At 48.6% G+C, this 11,165-nt stretch overlaps 1 protein-coding gene across 1 annotated transcript; it reads left to right on the top strand.

The window, feature by feature from the left end:
* Nucleotides 1-13: 13 nt before the first annotated feature.
* TPMT (thiopurine S-methyltransferase) lies at nt 14-8,633 on the top strand. The gene is made up of 9 exons (XM_026047009.1): nt 14-58; nt 467-613; nt 1,306-1,398; nt 1,961-2,093; nt 2,312-2,364; nt 5,706-5,780; nt 6,498-6,583; nt 7,557-7,601; nt 8,314-8,633. Exons 2-9 carry the CDS (start codon nt 492-494, stop codon nt 8,424-8,426), a joined length of 720 nt encoding a protein of 239 aa, XP_025902794.1. The 5' UTR covers nt 14-58; nt 467-491; the 3' UTR covers nt 8,427-8,633.
* Nucleotides 8,634-11,165: the final 2,532 nt, after the last annotated feature.

Here is an 11,165-nt window from a genome sequence, read left to right as displayed (position 1 = left end):
CGCCCGGCGCGGACACGGACACGGACACGGACACGCGCGCGGCCGCGCGCACCCCTGCGTAGGCAACACACACACACATACATACATATAGATTATTATGTAGTTATAGTGTTTCATGCTTTTATCCCCCCCAACGCCGGGCGAGCGGGGCCTCGGCGCAGCCGCCGCTCCAGCGTCGTCCCTGCGCGGCTCGGCAGCCCCGCCGAGCGGCCGCTCCGGTTCCGGGTTATTCCTTTCATTTTGCTCCGTTTTCTCCTATTCTACTCTATCTTATTTTCTCATATTTTATTTTACTCTATCCTATTTTCTCTTATTTTACCCTGTGTCACTGTTATTTTATTTTATTTTATTTTATTTTATTTTATTTTATTTTATCTTATTTTATTTTATTTTATTTTATTTTATTTTATTTTATTTTATCTTATCTTATCTTATTTTATCTTATTGTATTGTACTTTTTGCGCAGGTGCCACGGATCACTGGACGGGACCATGGCGGCACCGGGGAGCGCGGAGGAGGCCGGAGTGCAGCAGGACAGAGTGGTGCCCGCTGAGGAGTGGCTGCAGAAATGGGCAGCGGGAAAAACGGGATTCCATAAGGAGCGAGGGCACCCGTACGTAAGCCCCGCGCTGCCGGAGCCTGGGATGGGGCGAGTGGCTCGGCCCTGTTTGTGAAGCCCAGGGTGAAAACGCAGCGCATGGGAAGGGAAAATCCTTTACGTGGGCGCAGCTTGAAGCTGGATTAAGTACAGATCATTTTGTGACCCACATTTGTCATAAAGCAGAGGGGAAACAAAAAAAAGGGTTGTGTTGCTCTTACAGCTTTTACTCCTTTCAGTGGGTTTTAAACCACAAAGCTCTGTGTTTCTGTCTAAGAGTTGTGAACTCAGGGCCTAAAGTGTGCAGAGGGCATGGGGCACCATAAGGACAGGGCAAAAGCCATTCCACGCTTTTGCTGTCAAGGAAAATCATGTTTCAGACATATGCGGGTGCTTTGATTGATACGGAGGTTTAATTATGATTCCATAAAAGTAACCTGGCATGGCCCTCCTAGAGATGGTCTCATTTGGCTGCTTACCTTAAGAGTCAGGTGCGCTCCTTCCTAACAGAAATACAATCCGTTTTGTTTCGGAGCAAATGCAAGGTGAAGGGTTTCCTGTGCTGCTTTTACTCCTAATTGTATTGAGCAGCCAGAAATGAGGGATGCAGCCTTTCACGGAGCGTGTGTGCCGCCTGGCATGGCCCGTGGCCCCGGCTCCGAGCGCGCGGCCCCGGCGCTCACCGACAGGCGCCCTCTCTTCTGCAGGCTCCTACAGAAGTATCTGGATGTCCTCGTGAACGGCCGCAGCGGACTCAGGATATTTTTCCCACTTTGTGGTAAAGCAGTAGAAATGAAATGGTAAAACACAGAGGGAAAAAAAAAAGGAAACAAGTTGTTGGGGGAAGGGAGGAAGGGAGAAGGGGAAATCCCAGGCCTGGCCTGTGGAGCGGGCTCAGCTGGCAGCACTGCAGCCTTGTGGAGCAGCAATGGGAGCAGGAAATTTACTCACACGTTTACTGACTTTTTGCATAGTCGCGTGGGTGGGATGGTTAAGGAATAACCTGGAAGCCCTGCTCCTTGTCCCAGGTCTGCCCGCTGCTTTGCTGCTGAAGGCCCTGGTGCTTCCTTTGGTGGCCTAAGTTGCTCGTGGCGAGACCAGTTGTGCCAGAGTGCCTGTTTGTGGAGGCAGCTGCCACATCGTGCTGGGAAAGTGACCCAAATTTAATAAAAACACCCCAATCCGAGTGGTGCTAATTTAAACCTGGCTCCCACGAGGCAAGTTGTCAATAAAACGTGACAACTCCAGTAAGTCGGGCACAGCGGTACCCCCCAAAGCGGGGAGGCGGGAGCGTTTCTCTAGGAGCGCGTGCCGTTGGGAGGGTGTTTTGTGCTGACCGGGTGCTCCCGGTGGCGGCCGCAGGCTGGCGGACCTGGGGCACCGCGTGGTCGGTGCGGAGATCAGCGAGCGGGCGCTGCGGGAGTTCTTCAGCAAGCAGGGGCTGCCCTACCGCGAGGAGGCCGTGCCGGGGGTCCCGGGCGCCCGGCTGCTGCAGGTACGTCCCGCGGCCCCGGCTCCATCCTGTCCGTACGCACGCGGCCCCGGCTCCGTCCTGCAGCCTCCGCACACTGGGAGCTCCAGGGCGGCGCGCGGGAGAGGGGGCTCGGGAAAGCACGGGGGAGAATGTTGCACCCCGCGGTTTCTCCCCATTAACCTAAGTGCATATTTAAACACACAATTCGCTAAACACCGTTTCCCTTGCTTTTGTTGTAGAGCACGTGTGGGAACATTTCTCTGTACTGCTGCAGTATTTATGACTTGTCCAGGTAGGAATGCGCATTGTGTTCTACAGTTCTCTATAGTCAAACGTGTATTAACGCTGCTAAATGATTTTATATGAACTAGACGTGGTGGTTTGGAACAAGCCCTCTCAAGAAAACTCCTATTGACTTCTATGGTAAATGTGAATAGCCAGCATTCCTCAAAATTTAACTGTGTTGTTGTCCGTTAGATAAAGATATCAACTACAGATCTTAAAAGGGCTTGTTCTAAGGTGCCACATTAAGATTATAGGAAAACACGTCTGCTTTTACAGTAAAACTCAATTACATCTAATGTTGTTGATGGATTCTAACAAGCAAAATTCAAACACAGCCCTTTATTCAGAGTAGCTCAGTAAAAGCAACGAGGAGGAACCGGAGGTGTCTTCTTGGGAAGCTTCTGCTTTGACTGTCTCTTTAATGTATGCATAGTATCCATGCTGTGTCCCTCAGTTAAGTACCTCCTGCTTTACTCAACATGCCTTTCTCAAGTGGCCAGAAGCAGGTTGCATCCCTGCAGCGTTAGGACACTCTACACCCTGTGTTGTCAAACATGGATTTCACAAGTATTGTGGCAAACGTGGCCTGACCTCCTGGTGTCTTCTAAGGGCTCCTTGGTGCTCAAAGGCCCTTATTTCACAGTCAAAAAGCACAATGGAAAATGCCAAAACTTTAGAACCGTCAGCACTATAAAGTCCTGACATGTTTCAATGTGTAGTTTTGGCCCCAGCGTTTTCTGGTGGCTTTGCACCTAATTTTCTGCTCGTTTTACTTGCTGAGGAATCTTGAAAATCACAGGGCTGTACGGAGAGCACAGCAGGACTCAGGACTGTGTCCAGCCTCGGGCACAGGGGCCTGTGCCATAGACATTAATGCATTTGGCTGGTTTCCTCTTTCCCAGGAGGTTTCTGGGGGTGGTGGCAATGGGAACATTTAAAGGATGCTGAGGCTGAAAGACGGTCAGCGCGGGGCCAGCTGGGGCCGTGCAAGAGGGCAGCTTGTGCCCGGAGCTGCACGGAGGCACCGCGTCTCGCAGGGAGCCGAAGGTGCCGCGACTCCTGCCCTGCCATTCCCCATTCATGATACTCATTTTTAAACTGCATAATTTAGGCAGAAAGAAAATACATATATATTTACTACTAGAGAGCAGAGTCTTTTAGACAGTGGACTTATTGCTAAAATTCCTCCTAGTGTAGCCAACTCCATTTGGCTTAAACAGGGTGTATGTGACTAGTCCTGCAAAAAATGGATGCCTTGGAACAGATGGGCAGGAATGTGGAAGTGCCTTGGTAGGCACTGCGTGGTTTCCTCCTTGCCCTTGCTGTGCAGATTCCTTTAAATCCTCCTTGCTGCAAGTTGACAGGTTGCCCAGGAAATGCTCGAGCTTCTTGTCAGCGGCTTTTGAAAAATTCAGTTCTAAATTTAGTAGCAAGTCGCGTAGTAAAATTCATGACTTCCATCATAGCACACTGGAGTGACATTATAAAATAAACCGAAAATATGTAATTAAAAAAAAAAAAAAAGTCAATGTGTCAGTGTGTATCTCCAGATCCAGTGCAGTTTGTCACCCACAAAATAAATTGGCAGATGCAAGTTCTGGTGCATGGTTCTTACAAAGAATTTGAAGGTGAAAATACAAGTCTCACTGCACAGTCAGCAGATACCTGTGACTAGAAAAATGCACACACTGTTCTAGTTTCTATGTACAGACAATTTGATTAATTCCCTAGTAATTACGGAAATTAAACTTATTTTGCTCTTGCTGGGGCCGGTCTGCAAGCAAGTGCTTTTGATCTCGATGCCGAGCGTTCATTAGGCAGGAGAGCTCGGATGTGCTCATGACCTTTGTCAGAGTGAGACATTTCAAAGACTCTTTCGGTGGCTAATGAATAACAGGAATTACTGCTCTTCGTGGGAACCCTGGGAAGTATGTAAAACAGTTATATTACACAACCACTGTGGGTCCTAATACAATTATGGTTGTCAGTCTTTTTTTATATTTTTTTTTAAATATTAACTAAAACTCCTAAATATGTGTAGAGACAGCCCCACTGATTTTAACAGTACCCCACTGGATTTGGACGGTAAAGCTGTTAATTGCTAATATGTGCATTTTTACTTGACATGTAAATTTTTACTAATACTTGTAGCACCGTCTTTATGATTAGACCAGATTAAGGCCGAGGAGAAAAACTAGGTGCAGAAAACAGCAGGGGCTTCTCCGTGCAGAGAGGAGAACAGCGTCCAAACCAGACGTCCCGCACGTGCCCTGCCAGAGCTGGCCGCTCTCCCTTCGCCCTCACTGCATAATTCTATGTCTCTTTAAAAGAGACCGCCTTTCAGTTAAGACTGGGTATCTAAATTAGATCCTTCGTCTTGGCAGGCTTTAAAAGAAGTCAGGACTTTAGAGCCTTATCGTGTCTCATCGCATTAGTGGGACGTCCGGGATCAGCACGAGGTTAGGTGCCAACGCGCAGCGATGCTGTCGCAATGCAGGAGCTGATGCAACCAGACGCTCATAGACTCTCCCATTAGGAAAAGAAGGTTTTGTGCAATCCCATCCCCTGTTTTCCTCTTAAGGAAACTTCCTCTCTCTAACTTGCTTTAAAATTTTGCAATTTATTTCTACACTAGTCTCTAAACTCCTGTTTTAATGATTACCAGCAGTGAAACTCATCCTTCCCCCGCTGTGACGTCCTCATCTCTGGTGTCACCTTGGCTGCTCTTGCCAGCCGTTAGCACAGGCAGCTCCCCACAGCCTTGGCCCTTTGCTAGTGCATCCAGAAGCAAATAACAGTATTTATGAATAGGTTAGGCCAAGGCAAGCAGCAATGTAACTTAGCTGCTCTCACATTAAACAAATTTCAGCCTGAAGCTACGTGTCCCGAGCATGCAGCTGGAAACAGATGGGTCCTGCACCTCTGGGTGCGGCGATAGCGGTGCCACAAGGTGCCCTCCCTACTCTGCCTTGGAGCAGACTGAAGAAGGTGGCTGAGACCTGGGGACATCCTCGTGTGTGTTGGTGCTGTCTGCAAGGCTCACGGCAGGGCCCGACTGCCAAAACCCTGAGCTTGCGGCCCAGAAGAGGAATGTTGGCCTGGATTTCTTCCTTGCGGCCTTGTCTCGGCACCATGAAGTGGTGGGGAAATGCTGAGCATCTCCATGTCCTCCTGGCAGGCGGGTTGCCCGAGGCTTTGGGTTGAAAGGATGCCGAACCCAAACAAGAAACCAGCTACGGGGGTACCTGCACAGCTGGCTAGAGGTTCCTTGGGATTGCACAGAAGTATCTGCATACAAACAAACGCGCTTCTGCAGTATTTTTAAATCTTTCTCTCCTCTTCCTGCAGTGCAATTATTGGCAAGTTTGATGGGGTCTGGGACAGAGGAGCTCTCGTGGCTGTCAATCCATGCGACAGACAGCGGTCAGTAATCTTGCTCTGTTGATACTCCCGTGACATACCTGGTGCGGAGGGGTTTTCTCCCCCTGCTTCATGCGGATGAGCCCTGCCTCATTTCTCCACGTAACCTACGGGCTCTTCCCCACCGCAGGCCTCAGCTGCCGTGGCAGAGCCCTCTCGCTTCCGAGCTTCCTTCAGGAAGCTCTCCTGCCTCTTGGTGGGGAAATATGTGGTTTCTTCCAACCCAGCAGAAGCAGGGCTGCAAGTCTCATCTGAATTGTATTATTTCCTTTTCACTCCCTCTGCTTCTCCTCCCTGCCTTTGTTCTTCTTAGCCGCACTTCCCTTTATTTCAGTTCTTCCTCCTTGCCTGTAGCCCACCCAAATTTGGTTTGGTCCTACGAGCAGGGCTTTTTAAGTAGATATAGGGTCTTGATTTCACAATAATTTTAAAAGCTCTGTACTTTGTTGTGTAGTAGTTATAGCTTGCGACAGAAATTCTATTTTATCTGTTTGTTAGCTGAGAAAAATGCTTGTTTATTTGAAGTATACAGTAACACTCAAGATGTATTGTGTGAGTTTCATGCTTATCTATATCTGCTTATTTTCTGTGCATTTCAGTTGAACTTGTCTCTGCATAGGAATGCATCATGCTGCCTTTTGTGCTTTTTGAGTATTTTGAATGCTATGCTTAAATGTTCATACAGTTCCAAAATAGCAGAATGTAACTATCTCCTTTCAGCTACGCCAGTTTGATGATCTCCCTAATGGAGAAAAATTCTTCTTACCTCCTCGTTACCGTTCTGTATGATCCAAACAAACACAAAGGTAATAACTTCGTGCTGTTCGTGTTTTGATTTTGCATGCCTTAGTATAAATTGTATATAGATATGACTGATACATTAGTATCTTCCCCAGTGCTTTTATCAATGTGGCTATGTTAGCAAATCACACCAATACAGTTGTGGGAAAAAAAAAAAAAAAAAAGCTGTCGACCAAACTTGAGACTAAATTAGCTTTTTCTGTGGTGTCCAGGTGTGCTAAGAGCAAGTGGAGGACAGACATGGTGCATTAACACACTGAATGTCCTATCCCTCCTTGGCACCCTCCTTGGGAGGCATTCCCAACACCATCTAACTATGATGGGTCATTGCTCAATACTCGCAACCAAATGTGTTGCTCATCTCATGTCTCGCTTCCAACCCCAGTCATGGCCAGGTCTGAATATGCCTGCAAAAGGTGAAATTCTGTAAAGCCATAAAGTACTTGAGCATTGCATAACTTTTATTATATACCAAAGCTTGGAGGAGGAGTCAAGTCTTTTTGCTTAGCTCTCAAACCAGTTTCTCGTCAATTCTGGATTTCTCAATTACCCTTCAAAGCACAGGTCTTGCTGCCGTTAAGAACTTCTTCTTAAGAAAGCCATAAACTTCTGCCACAGAAGTTTAACCCAATGCTCTCCTTCCCATTCCGCTTTAATTACGACATTCAGTGTAACGGGATTGTTGGCTCGATGCTCACACAGCGCAGCGAGCGCTCGTGTCCTTGGCATAGCCTTGAATGTCCTCTTCCAACAGCACGGCTCCAGTGCAAGTAGCCTGGCCCGGGCTCCTGGAGCCACCGGGCGATGCTCCCGGGAGCCGCTGGATGATGTTCCCAGGAGCTGCCGGGCGATGCTCCCGGGAACAACCTGGCGATGCCACCCTGGGCCTCGCTGTAGACCCTGCCTGCGGCTGCTGCGGAGGGTGGTCGCCGCCTCCCTTGCCCTTCTCTCTGACCCGCTCTCCCGTTCGCTTTCCAGGCCCACCGTTCTACGTTCCCGAGGGCGAGATGAGAAGCCTGTTTGGTGAGTTGTTATCTTTTGGCTGGCGCTGCGGATTTTTCCAGAGCTCGCAAATACGCCAGTGCGCGTCTGTCTCACCCAGCAGCGAGTGATCCTGACTCATTTATTCACCTCTTACATAAGAGGTGGAGTAATGGAAAAAATAACAGGGGGGAAATAAGTCTAATTTTTCCAGAAGGATTCTGTGGTTAAGGAAAAGTCTCGGCTCAGAGAGACTTTCAGAAGGTACGAGGTATGAGGCATGGAAGCCTTAGGCCTATTTAACAACCAACCTCAGCTTTCTCTGCTCCTCATCACAAGCATCCCCAGTGTTAGTACCTTTGCATATTAGTTCTGCAGTTTCTGCTGTGCTTTTAGACCTGAAGAGGAAAAATAAAATCCTCTCCTAAAGGAAACATTAAATGTATATAACTTAAATCCACCAAAATAAGGAAAGTCAGAATAACTGCCGGAATTTAATTTTAAACATACTTCACAGCATGCCTTGATATTGCACTCAGTTCTTTTAAGTTTATGCCTTGCTGAGACCGCCACAGTACCCATGCAGTTTGTTGTTGGCACTGACCGTGCTATGCTACTGCAAGAGAAACTACCAAGCTCTGCTCAGCCCATTTGTGTTAGGCACTATCAAAACATATGTTTTTCCTGATAGTTTGCTTTTTTTTTTTCCCATGACTGATGGTACAATAATACACTATTCTTTCTTCCTTTTCAGGAAACCAGTGTGAAATTAAGTGTCTTCAAACAGTCGATGACTTTTCAGACAGACACAGGGACTGGGGACTAGATTATTTTCTGGAGGTGCTGTATATACTAAAGTTTAATTAAAAAAAAAAGATAAAATTAATTAAAATAATTTCCACCCTTTTTTAATCTTTAAAACTGGACACATTTCAGAGCACTCTTAAAGCAGGCTTGGGCATATGGAAAAATGTCCATGCAGCACTGATCTTCTGGTGATTTTGCTTTCAAAATTAATGTCTCTTATGTAACCGCCTCGACTGTTTTGCTTTTTGTAATCTCCATGCATAAACACTTTAAAAGTGGATCTTTTTCTTCCGTGTTCATTCAAGTCATCTGAACTAAAGCAAATGACCGTTTTCTGCGGTTGTGGGCAGAAGCCGTCTCTCTGGAGCCATGAGTTCAACCCTCGGACCTGGGAATAGCGGCAGCGGCTCCTCAAAGAGCGTTTCCTGCAGCGCCGGCCTCGCGCCAGGGACGGCAGCCGGGCGGGAGCGGCGGGAAGCTGGCACAAGCCGCGTCTCCCCGTTCCCATTAGTCACTATTCCAGGCCAAGAGGCCAACCTGGAGTGAGCAGGCAAGCAGGGCGGGCAGCAGCTGCCGAGGGGGAACTAGAATGCAGCGGGAAATAGGTGAGAGAAGTGAAGCAGAGGGCGTGGGGAGAAAATGGGCCTGCAGTAGCTTGTAGATAGGCTGCTGCCTTCTGCGAGGTGCAGGCGCAAGCGGGCAGCTGGCACAGAGGGTGTTCGTGGCAGGAACGAGTCAAGGAAAGCCCGCGGAGCTTCTGCACGTTTGCCTGCACACAACTCTTTATTGAAGGTCTTTAGTTGCTGTCTTATAGACACTTCTGCAATTTTGAAAATTGCCGAATTTGGAGGGTTCCCTTTGAGCTTCAGGTCATTTATTTACCATGATACAGGAACACTCCTTTTGAGTGTTTCTCATAAAACTCAAAACTTTCTTGTGCATGCCTTCTCCTCTTGGCAGTTCATTTCAGAACAGATGAAAGGGATGATTGCAAGGTAGTATGCTGTCATTTACTAAGGCTAGAATGAAAATAAAAGCTGTGTGACTTTCTATAAAGTGAATATCACTTACGAGCTCCAAAAATATCCAGCTTTATCTGATTGTCCTTTTGACCAGCCATTGCTGTTCGTTACAGGTGCTGCAGTCTTACATCTGCAGATAGGCCTGATGCTTTTAGAACAGTAGTCCCCAACTTGTGGCCCATTGCTGTAGCCCTTGAGATAAAAAAAAAAAAAATGAAACATTCAACCTCGTAACAGCACGAGAGGGCAAGGCCTGCCCATATGCAGAGACAAAGCAGAATGGATCAGCTATAGAGGTGAGGTAACCTAAGCCTGTTTAAGCTTAACATACTAAAAATTAGTATGTTAATTATTATTAGCCATTAATATGATAATAATGACTGCCCCCCAGTGTCTGAAACAGAGAAAACCTACATAACACACATGCTCGTGTAGATAAGAAAATACATAAGCCAACTAACCAGTCATACACTAACAAGTAGAAATTTCCATAATCACCTCCAGCTAAATAGGACCAGCCAACTGCTGTGGAGGTGCTTGCAAAGGATCACCGAGCACTCATTTGATGCAGAATTAAATAAAGACCTTCGTGTGGCCTCCAACTCAGTGGACTTGGCACACCAGGCACCCTAGCACAAGGGAATATCATTGCAGCTCTCAATATTGCTCGTAGGCCCTGGCTATTGCTGCCACTTCAGACCAGGTTGAGAGAGAGGGAAATAAAAACACTCCTTTTTTTTCTCTATCCAGATTTTTCTTTTCCTTAGGTACATTCTGAGAGCGGTTGAACTGTTGAAATTTATCTTGGACTGTCAGGTAACTGTGAATGTGAAAGGGCCAGCTGCTCAGCACAAGGCTGCTGCGTGCCTGGGAATGTGGAACGGAGCGGCGGAACGGGGAAACCGCGCAGGATTTCTGGATGTCTGAGAGCCTGGTGGGAGCTGCATCAGATGGGCAGTGCCGGGATATTCCAGGGGGATCCACCACCGTGTGCGTGCTCCATGTTTATCCGGGATGTTTCGGGGGGGATCCACCACCGTGTGCGTGCTCCATGTTTTTCCGGAGAGCGCAGTGGAAAGGCGCCGCCTTGCAGGAAGCGCGGGCTCGTTGTCCGTGCCCCGCACAACGCACGCATATTCCGCTGTTTGGAAAAGCAGCTCCCGGCAATTTGTGTAAATATTTGCAGTGCATTTTCCCCAAGGCTCCCCCGAAGGAGAGACTGTATGTAAGTGAGACCACCCCTTTACAGCTACACAGTGAGCACTGTGATAACCCAGAAGCTGGCTGTGCATATAAGAATGCAGCTCGTATTTTAGGTGGCCAATTCTTAATATTTTTCTCTTCAGTGGTACAATTTAAACAGGAACCTCGTTTCACCAAGCGATGCCCTCGCATCCCAATCCATTTTCCCCGTTTCTCCGCACAGGAGCGGCGGGTGGAGAGGCCGCCAGCGCCGTTACCGAGCCGAGGGAGCTGCTGCGCGGCCGCGACACCGCCGCCCGCAGGGGGCAGCTGCCGCCATCCCCACGGCGGCCATTTCCCCGCCCCGTCGCCTTCGCTCCGCCTCCCTCCTCTCATCCCGCCGTCGTCCTCCTTGCTCCGCTCTGCCCCGTCCCTTCGCGCCGCATCCGCCATTTCCCCGCCCCGTCCTCCTCCTCGCTCCTCCTCATCCTCTTCGCCCCGCCGCCGCCGCCATTTTCCCGCCCCGTCCTCCTCGTTCCGCCCCTTCCTCTTCGCCCCGCCACGGCCGCCATTTCCCCGCCCCTTTCCCCCCTCC

This window comes from Nothoprocta perdicaria, unplaced genomic scaffold, assembly GCF_003342845.1.
Source record: "Nothoprocta perdicaria isolate Ctin4 unplaced genomic scaffold, notPer1 scaffold_47, whole genome shotgun sequence".
In the NCBI taxonomy this organism is placed as follows: Eukaryota; Metazoa; Chordata; class Aves; order Tinamiformes; family Tinamidae; genus Nothoprocta; species Nothoprocta perdicaria.
The sequence above is the reverse complement of the archived record's forward strand: the minus strand, read 5'-3'. Positions and strand labels throughout refer to the sequence as shown.